Here is a 10,705-nt window from a genome sequence, read left to right on the forward strand (position 1 = left end):
GATTCATTTGTTTTTATTTTTTCTGATCAAACAGAAACTTTATTTACATTTTAACTTTTATCTTTTTTCTAACTTAAGTTTGTAAAAATAATCATCAAACAGAAGGAAAATATTTAAAATAGTTTTCAACAATTTTTACAAATAAACTCTGAAAAGTGTGGAGTACATTTATATTTAGTCAGCTTTAAACTTCTACAGTCTGAATCTTTAATTTGAAACATTTCCGTTGGGTTTGAGGGAGAACATCAGTTTTAAAATCTTTCTACAGATTTAGGTCCAGACTTTGACTAGGCCGTCACATGAATCAGCTCTCAGACATCCAGCAATACCTCTGGCTGGATGTTAAGACCTTTTTCTTTTTTTTAACAGATCAGCTACCTCCACGCTAAACGTTTAATTTACTTTTTGCACTAGATTTTATTTGGGGGCATCAGAGTAAAAGCTGAGTATAAATGCATGCCACACTTTACAGATTTTATTTTGGTTTTTTTCAGTTTATCATTATTTCTATCACAGAAAAATGAAAAAGTTTCTCAGTTATTTAGTTTTATTTTTTAAGGCTTTGCTAATGACGGCTCGTTATCCAAATATTAAAATAAATGCCAGCCGCACATTTCAGAATATTTTCATCCGTCCATCTGGGTCACAGAGGAGAGCAGGTGAAAGAAGGGATTCATGGCTCCTCCTGGGTTTTCCTGGGTTTTCCTGGGTTTTCCTGGATTCCTCCTCCTGGTTCTGGACGGGCTCGGCGCTGTGGTCCAGACAGGAAGCGCCAGTGAAATCTCTGCGTTTCATCAGCGCTTCAGAAGAATCCGATGTTTCAGGAAACAAAGTGGAGCCGAGTCCGTCGCCGCAGCTCATTATGGGATGGAAGAAACTGATTTAATGTGAAAATGTTTGATCCAATTCAGGATCCTTTAGGAATCCAGTAGCAGTCAGTGTCACAGTGAATGTGCAGAGGCCTCTGACTGCAGACTGACATGCTAACAGCTCAACATCCAGTAACAGAGATGATGCTTCAGTTGTTAGCTGGTTCTGCTAATCCTCTACCAGAGGCGCCAGACATGTTCATGCTGCTTAGCAACCGCTACTTCCTGTTAGCAACAAATGTGTTGATTAGATGGTTAAATTACGGAACAATAATGAATGAAGTTACATTTCTGCTAAAAACAAATCCATCTTTTCCAGATGGATTTGTTTTTAGCAGAAAAAGAAAAACCAGGATTTCAGGGAACGATTAGGGGACGGTTCTGTTGGTTCTGCTGATGACGGTTCTGTTGGTTCTGTTGGTGACGGTTCTGTTGGTGACGGTTCCGTTGGTTCTGTTGGTTCCGTTGGTGACGGTTCTGTTGGTGACGGTTCCGTTGGTTCTGTTGGTTCTGCTGATGACGGTTCTGTTGGTGACGGTTCTGTTGGTGACGGTTCTGTTGGTGACGGTTCCGTTGGTTCTGTTGGTTCCGTTGGTGACGGTTCTGTTGGTTCTGTTGGTGACGGTTCCGTTGGTTCTGTTAGTTCTGTTGATGACGGTTCTGTTGGTTCCGTTGGTGACGGTTCCGTTGGTTCTGTTGGTTCCGTTGGTGACGGTTCTGTTGGTTCTGTTGGTGACGGTTCCGTTGGTTCTGTTGGTTCTGCTGATGACGGTTCTGCTGTTGACGGTTCTGTTGGTTCCGTTGGTTCTGTTGGTTATGCTGATGACGGTTCCGTTGGTTCTGTTGGTGACGGTTCTGTTGGTTCTGTTGGTGATGGTTCCGTTGGTTCTGTTGGTGACAGTTCCGCTGGTTCTGTTGGTTCTGCTGATGACGGTTCTGTTGGTTCCGTTGGTTCTGCTGATGACGGTTCTGTTGGTTCTGTTGGTTCCGTTGGTGACGGTTCTGTTGGTTCTGCTGATGACGGTTCTGTTGGTTCTGTTGGTTCCGTTGGTTCTGCTGATGACGGTTCCGTTTCCTCTGCAGCTCTTCATCCTGCGGCTGCAGACGTCAGTGGATCTGCTGAGACGTTCAGGTTAATCGGATTATGCGGCTCTCCCCTCTGACCTCTCCCTGTCCGTGACGGTTGCCATGGAGACTCCGTTCTACCACGACGACGTGCCGGCCGCGCCCAGCTTCAGCCAGGTGGCCGAGTACGAGCGCTACCCGGGCGGGAAGATGCTGATGAGCAAGAAGGCGGCGTCCCTGGGCGGCGGCCACCACTTCCTGGGCGGAGGCAACGCCGCGGCAGGAAGGAGCGGTAACCATGGCAACCTGGGCCTTCCCGGCAGCAGCGCCCTGATGGCGCCCGGCTCTTCTTCCGCGGCGGCGGACATGAACCTGCTGAAGCTGGCGTCCCCGGACCTGGAGCACCTGATCATCCAGTCCAATCAGGGCCTGGTGTCCACAAGCCCCGCCTCCAGCGCCGCCAACCCCTTCCTGTACCGCAGCCCCGCCACCAACGAGCAGGAGGGCTTCGCCGACGGCTTCGTCAAGGCGCTGGCTGACCTGCACAAGCAGAACCAGCTGGTGGGCGGCGGACACGTGTCCCCGCCTGCGTCCTACCAGAGGAACCTGATGTCCGGCGGAGACATGCCCGTCTACACCAACCTGAGCAGCTTCACCCCGGGGCAGATGTCCTACCCCGGGGGGCAGATGGCGTACGGCGGCGGGCCGCAGAGCCACGGCCGCGGCCCGGACTCCCCTCAGACCGTCCCCGAGGTCCCCCACCCGCCCGGCGACCCCGCGTCCCCGCCGTCCCTGTCCCCCATCGACCTGGAGACGCAGGAGCGAATCAAAGCCGAGCGCAAGAAGCTGCGCAACCGCATCGCCGCGTCCAAGTGCCGCAAGCGGAAGCTGGAGCGGATCTCCCGCCTGGAGGAGAAGGTGAAGGTCCTGAAGAACCAGAACTCGGACCTGGCGTCCACCGCCGCCATGCTGCGGCAGCAGGTGGCCCAGCTCAAGCAGAAGGTCATGAGTCACGTCACCAACGGCTGCCAGATCGCCGTGGCGACCGGAACCGCCGCCGCCAAGTCTGGACCCGGCAGCGAGAATTCCAGCTGCTGAGCGGGACGACACCTGGACAGGTGAGGAACCGTCGGCCAATCGGGCCGCAGCGGAGGCGGAGCCAGACGACTGAGAATCGTTTCCGGTTTGGGATTCTTTAAAAACCGGTTCTGGGATTTAAACGTTTTAAAATCTGACAGATTTTATTTGAACATTTTACAGGATTAAAACTGAAGAAACATGAAAATAAAAACTTTGCAGTTTGAAGACAATTTTCCAAAATGGAAACAAAAAACTTTGTAAAAATGTTTTAATTTCCATATTTTCACTTTGAACAGTTTCCATCCAAATCCATCATAAACTGTCATTTTCTCTTCATATTTTGTTTATGATATTTTAAATCTTCTCTGCAGAAACAAGTTTCTTTATTCTGTTTAAAAGAACAAACGTTTCTTTTCTTCTGCTCGGTTTACATTTATCATAAAAACAACAATTTGATCAAATGTTTTAACCTTAAAGGTTTTGGTGGAAAACATGTTTTTTCTACAACATGAAAATATTCATGGATGTAAATTTATTCCGATGTTTGTGTTTTGTGGCTGAGCTGCTCTGACAGCAGCAGGTAAAAGTTTTTTATTCTCATCTTATGCAGAAAATATTTTCTGAGCTGAACTTTGAGACGACGGGTAGATTTTATTTTAGAGACGAACGGTTTGAAGGGAAATACTTTGAATTAGGAGCTAAATCAGATTTTTTAGAGTGGAAAGTGAACGCCTCATAGAGGCTTTCAGGGTTTGGTTTTTAGAATAAAGCAGATTAATAAATACACAATGAATCCAGTTTCGTCTTCAGATTCCTGTCAGTTTTTAAAGATTTTGGGGTTTTATTGGGTTTAAACTGGAGGTTAAGTCAGTTTGAAGAGGAGACTAAACTGTAAGCTCATTGTTGACTGTATGAAATGAATTATCTGCTTATGTTTTGTCTCTATAAGATATTGCTTCAGTTTTTTGTAAATGTTTCTGAATCCTGCATGGAGATTATAATCCGTTCCTCCAGTTTTATGTGGTTTCATGGAAATTCACACAAATTTAACTGATCCTGCAACAAAATTATGACTTTATTGCACATTTCCTACAAAAACAGTCAAAAGCCTTGTGTTTACATGATGCTGCCTCCCACCTGCAGGGGGCAGTAGCTCTTCCTTCTGCTTGATGTTCAGTTTCTGATGGACGTCGCTAAATTCTGCACAAATATTTCTAATTGATTATTGACTGCAAAATAAAAACTAACAAAAACAATCATAAAATCCTGGAGGGATATTTAATGACGCTCTGAAAAAAAGCACAATTACTTTAATACAAAAATAATAATAGTTTTCCTCTACAGCTGTATTTATTCCACTTTTTCACAGCTTAGCGTTAGCGTCAGGATCTGAGCATCGTTTAGATTAATTATATGGACTCTGTGGCTGAAAACTGATTATCTAGCTGAAATATTTCTAATATTTCAGGACCACAGGAGCAGAAACTCGCTGCCGTATTTTAAAAGAACATTTCCTCTGTTAAAAAGACGAACCCATCCAGTTCTGGTTTATTTTGGTTTTAATGAAATGTAAATTTCATCATAATGAGATGTTTCTGTATTTATGTCTGAGCTCCGGCATTTTAAACACGTTTAGCTTAAATACGAAAACCTGCTTAATGCAGCGGCTAACTAGCAGCTGATACAGCAGCTAGCATGACAAAAACTACAGCAGCTAACATGGCAGCTATCAGGCAGCCGCTGACGTAACGTTAGCTACAGGCTAACTAGCATATTCTTTTCACATTTTCCTTGAACTGACTGTTTACATTGTTTTTATTTTAAAATTTATTTAAAATTAAAAAGAACTTGTCTGGCGACCGGAGAGTTTTCAAAACGTTAGCATTCGCATGCTAGCAGTTGGAGAATTGTTATTGATTTACGTTGTAAAAATGAAAAAGACCAAAAATCTGCATCAAACTTAAATAGTGATTTTAGAAAAAACATAAAAGATATCAAACAGTCATGAAAACAGCTGGATGACTGATGGATGGAGCTTCTGTAAACAGAAGCAGTTAGCTGTCAAACAGCACAAAGTTTTTCTAAATTTGACAAAACAAACAACCGTTAGCTTAGCATCGAAGAACCGATGCAGCGTCTGGTTTGACAGAAATATTTAAAAGTCGCTTTTCAAACATTAAGTAGTGAAATAAAAACAGAATCAACATAAATAACATCTTACATGCTAACTAACATGTAGCTGTAGCAGCTAGCATGTGGCTACAGGCTTTTTCACGCACGATTAACCACAAAAAATTTAGTTTTAGTCTTTTTTGCTTCCCATAAACACCAGCCCTAATATTTACATATTAAATATGTTTGTTTTACGTTTAATGTGACAGATTTTTGGTAGAAACTTTTCCTGACAGCGCAGCGCTGCGCAGCTCGTTAGCATCAACATGTCGACTTCTTGTAAAGAAAACCAATCAGGAAGCAGAAGATTCATGACTGAAATCATTTCAGGGTTTGATAGCTTCACATCGTGAAGTGATTTTTTACTTTATGTAAATAAAACTCAGTTTTAAGATGAAGTTTTCTGATGAAGCCGTTTGTTTGTTTTCTGTTTTTATCAACATTTAATCCCAAACTTTCAGCCAGGAGGCGAATCGACCCTTTAATATCACGACTGTTTTATTCTGACTTCAACATGCAGGCAGGTTTCACTGCAGGTTGTGAGATTTTACAGAAAACAATGAAATGAAAACAACATGGCGGATTGGAGAAAGACCTTCCTGTTAAAAAGGTTGAAAAATATTTATTTTTAAACTTGAACGAGGCTTTTTACCTCCTGAGGATGATATTTTTGCACAGATGTACAGAACTTGTTTCTATGTTGATGTGATCAGATTAATGTTTGTATTTATTCTGTTTTTATTGGACGTGTTGGTTTCTGCTGTCCTCCGCTGTTTTTGTGATGAAGTGTTGAAACGTTTAACCCGATCATAACTGTGTTGTTTCTAAATAAACTTTATCGCTTGATGATGATAAACTGAGTTAAAGAATGTGGTCAATTTCTGGATTTTTCTTTAAATTGGTGTAAAATTGTTGGTTTCATGTTGAGAAATCAGGAGAATCTGAAGTTTCCTTTTTACAAAACCTTTAGTTCAGTTTTACTGTAAACTGAAGAAATGAAGGAAACGTTGAGAAACTCTAAACTTCACCAGATTTATTAGCAAAAGAGACAAAAAGTGCCAAATTATAATAAAAAGTATTATTTAAATAAATGTTTTAAATATTTGTTTCATAATTAATATGTTCTGATTTTGCTAAATCTTTATTTCTCCAGTTCTTTATGAATTTACATTCAGTCTCGTCCAAATGCTACAAGTTACTAAAATAAAACTTTAGTCTTTTTCTTTCATATATTTTATATAAACTGATTAATAAACCAGAATATCCCCCAAACTTTACTTATTAAAGGTTTATGACAACCTGCTGAAGTCGTTTTAAATTATTTTCAACCCAACAGTATAAATCATCATTTTTTAACGATTTATTGACATTTATTTTAATAATCGATTCTTCATATTAACGACTTTTTGTTTGTTTTTTGCTTCTGTTTCCTGTTGAGACGTTTTGTGAAATTTTTTAATGTTTTGCAGTGAAATTTATTTTTGTGGTGAGTTTTTTCCCGTTGGCTCAGATTTCAGATCGTTACGTTTTCAGGTCTCAGATTTTAAAAATCGTCCAACAATTTTAAAATCCTGATTTAATTTGGACCAGCGGTGTCCAACATGTGGCCCGGGGGCCAACTGTGGCCCTTGGAATAATTCAAGAATTTCAGCAACAAATTTAACTCTTCTTTAGTCGTAAACTTTTCTTTTAATTTTAATTTCCTAATAAATAACGATAAACATTCAGCAACTTTTTACTGAAGAAAAAAGTTTAGAACATTTTCAGAGTTTTTAAAAATTGTTTTGCTTTTTGTTGCTGGAAAAAAGAAATAAAGTGAAAAAAAGAAATAAAGTGAAAAAAGAAATAAAGTGAAGAAAAGGAAATGGCCTGAATAGTTTGTAAACTCTGACCTTTTCTCTTCTCATCCAGATATTTGACCTTTAAATCCCAACAAAAAGATGTTGGAAAAAGTTTCAGCCTGAACTTTGACCTCTGATGCTCTGTGAGTCCAGACCGGCTGAGATCCGGTCCAGGAACACGACCAGAACCGGTGGAACCGCCTGAGTCTCAGGTGTTTCTGTTGAACATCGTGGAAACGAAGGCGGCTGGTCGCTCCTCTTCCTCTTCCTCTTCCTCTTCCTCTTCCTCTTCCTCTTCCTCTGCATGTTGGTCAGCGATGAATCAGCCGTTTCTGAGGCTCTTTTACGTTTCACACATTTAACACATCCAGCCGCTAGTGATCCAGTTTTATTAATATTATTATTAATGTTAATATTAATATTATTTTTATTATTATTACATTTTAAATCCTGAAACTGAACCATCAGGCTGGGAAAAGGTTTTCCAACATGGACCAGAATTACTCAGAGGCCATTTTGTTTTTGTTGGGATTTTTTTAAAAATGTTTGTTAATGAATGAAACATGAAATATCTGAATGAGAACCAAACGGCGAAACGTTTCTGAACTTTATGGGTTTTTGTTTTTTCTCAGCATCACAAAGGAAAACGTTCTTCAAGAACCAGCAGAATTAAAGTTCTCCAGTTTTTCTTTTTAAGGAAAAAGTTGTTGAATGTTTTTTTTTAAATTTAAATTAAAAGAAAATATTAATGACGAGTTAAATTTGTCACTGACATTCTCGCGCTAAATCTGTGGCACCACAAATGGACCACAAATGGCCCCGGGCCGCATGTTGGACACCGCTGACTTGGACTGGATGCTTCTGCGTGCTGATTGGCTGCGAGGCGGAGCGGTGGAAGTGGCGCCACATCAGACGGCGAAACGTTGCGGCGGCGACTCCGTTTGGTTCCTGAGCAGTTTGGTGAAAATGTCTGAAAGGTTAAAGGTCAAGATCTCAGACGGTGTTTGTGTCTGGGAGCCAAACCGAGTCAGAACCCAGAACTTAATAACCGTGTTTAAGGAAATCCTTCGATGACGGCGTCTCTCTGCGGTCGCAGGGAAACTGAGCGTCCTCAGCGGGTCGGCGCCGGTCCGATCCGCTGACAGAGCAGAACCGACCTGAGCTTCAGTCAGCAGAACTGAAACACTTAATGATCCAGAACCGCTGCTGAACCGTCAGGCTGTCTGCTGATAAGGCTGCTGGTCTAAATATTAATTAATATTAATTAATAATTTATTAGTCATTAATTAATATTAATAATATTCACAGTTTAAACATACAGATGTTACATAAAACTTGAGTTTTATGTTTCTGGGCCGACGTCGTGATTGGGAGAATCGATCCAAATATCAATACTATTGATACGTTAGTTATTAATAAATCATCGTTGCTTCTTCTTCGTCGGCCATCTTTGTTTACTCTGAACTCGTTTTTTCTCCGAGTGTTTGAGTGAAATCAGGCGACTGAAACCTGTTCCAGAAAATATTCTCTCATCATTTTGATAATTGAATTAATTATCCAAACTTTTCCAGACCGTTTATTAGTGAGACCTTTCAGGTGAAGATTCAGACTTTAATTGGTCCGATGTTTTCCTCTCAGCTGTTTCCTCTCATTACTTTCCTATGAAACGTTTTGGTAGAAAATGTTATGTGGCTGTTTTTTCCATATTCTGCTCCAGATGGAGTGACCCACTTACTGAGAGGCTCTGTGCCATTTCTGGTGACTAATACCCCCTCCACCCACACCTCCACGCACACACACACACACACACACACACACACACACACACACACACGCGCGGCGCTGCTTGGCGTGTCCTCCTCAGCCATGTTGTTTTACTCTGTTTTCTCTCTCATGGCTGTTTGTTAAAAATAAAGATGTTTGTGAAGATGCGTGTTGACAGCCAGAGTCACAAATGTTCGTTGTAGTTTTATGTTCTGGTTTCGCTGCTGCTGCTGCTTCACTCGCCTCTGAAGATGGAAACCACAAAGCTTTACAACGGGACCAGAACGATCCCACCTCGACCCGGAAACTTTTCACCAACTGAAGCAGCAGAGGAGCGGCTTTGTTCGGCCCACAGCTGGTTCTGGTTCTGGTTCTGTCTTTGTTCCATGAAGGTCCGCGGACAGGTGGAGCAAATCCTCACCTGCTGGGTCACGTCAGGTCAGCAGAGACCCGGTTCCTCAGATTAAAACCAAACGGGAAACTTTCTGTCTGAAAGCTTCAGATGATCCGACGGAGGAAACCAGAACCAAAACCGAGGATGATGGTCACAAAATGAGTTTAACTGGAGGTCAGACCAGTTTCTCGTCTTAACGAGATAAAAACACGTTAAAACCAAAACGAGAAACTTTCTCATTTAATGAGGAAGTTTCCAGATTCCAAACTTGTTGATAGGAGAAAGTTTTTCATTAAAACTTAAAGTTTTATAACGTAATGAAATAAAAAGCTTGTGTTGTTTTAACGAGAAATGTTCACACTAACGAGACGCAAAACTTGTTAAAACTAAAACTTCTCATCTGAACGAGACGGCCTTAAAAAACATTTTAACGTTTTAATGAGATGAAGCCTGTTAAAACAAGAAGTTTTAAAATGTTATAAAGTCTTATTAACAATAATGTTAAAATGAAAAACTGTCTTGTTTTAATCAGGACGTTTTCTGGCAGTTAGGTGTTTCCATATTTCTGGCAGTTAGGTGTTTCCATATTTCTGGCAGTTAGGTGTTTCCATATTTCTGGCAGTTAGATGTTTCCATATTTAACTGTAAAACCTTGGAAATAAATTCAGGATCATTTTCTTGAGATGCAAAAAAAGAAAATCTCATCAAAATTAGACATTTTATTTTATTTCATAAGAAATAAAATCTAAAGTTTGTTTCAGTTTGATGAGAAATTTTCTCATTAAAATTAAAAATGTGAAAGTTTATCATTTTAATTTAATACAAAGTATTTTGTCTCCTTTCTGAGCTCTTATCAGATGAAAGATGAATAAATGAATCTTATCAGATGAAAGATGAATAAATGAATCTTATCCTCAGTTTTTCACCTGAATGGTGAAATATTCACGTTTTTGTTCTTTTTTATGGTTTAAATAAAGTCATAAACGCGACGCGGCTCAGTCTGCTCTGTATCTGCTGGAAGCAGCGAAGATGAACTGAATTTTGGAGGGAAACGTTTTCTCCTCTGTGTGGGTCCAGAACTAAGATGGCCGAGCAGAACGTCCCGTCCTGAACCGGGTCGGTCGGGTTTCCTGTGAAACTGAACCGTAGAGAAATATTTAGGTTGAATCGTCAGGATGGATTAAATATCTGCAGATAAATCAGATTAGTTTCAGCTTCTGCTCTGCAGCGCTTCAAACCTGGAGGAAAATCAACTCATTAAATATTCATGAGCTTCACCTGAGGCCGCAGAGGCTCCGCCCCCTCACTGAGCCGCAGAGACATTCACCTCAGACTCATCAAATTAAATCTGCCTTCACATGAACTCATTCAACACCAGTTTATATTTTAAAAAGATTATTTCCATTTTTCACAACCAACTTTCCTGTCAAATAAAGGAAAGCAGCAAAAATAATCCTTAGAAAAACCTTCAAAAACCTTTAAAAACCTTCAAAAACCTTTAAAAACCTTCAAAAACCTTT

At 40.7% G+C, this 10,705-nt stretch overlaps 1 protein-coding gene across 1 annotated transcript; it reads left to right on the forward strand.

The window, feature by feature from the left end:
• Positions 1-2,032: 2,032 nt before the first annotated feature.
• Positions 2,033-6,046, forward strand: june (JunE proto-oncogene, AP-1 transcription factor subunit). Its single transcript, XM_032569401.1, has one exon. The coding sequence runs from the start codon at positions 2,058-2,060 to the stop codon at positions 3,030-3,032; it is 975 nt and encodes a 324-aa protein (XP_032425292.1). The 5' UTR covers positions 2,033-2,057; the 3' UTR covers positions 3,033-6,046.
• Positions 6,047-10,705: the final 4,659 nt, after the last annotated feature.

The sequence above is a fragment of the Xiphophorus hellerii genome, chromosome 8, assembly GCF_003331165.1.
Source record: "Xiphophorus hellerii strain 12219 chromosome 8, Xiphophorus_hellerii-4.1, whole genome shotgun sequence".
In the NCBI taxonomy this organism is placed as follows: Eukaryota; Metazoa; Chordata; class Actinopteri; order Cyprinodontiformes; family Poeciliidae; genus Xiphophorus; species Xiphophorus hellerii.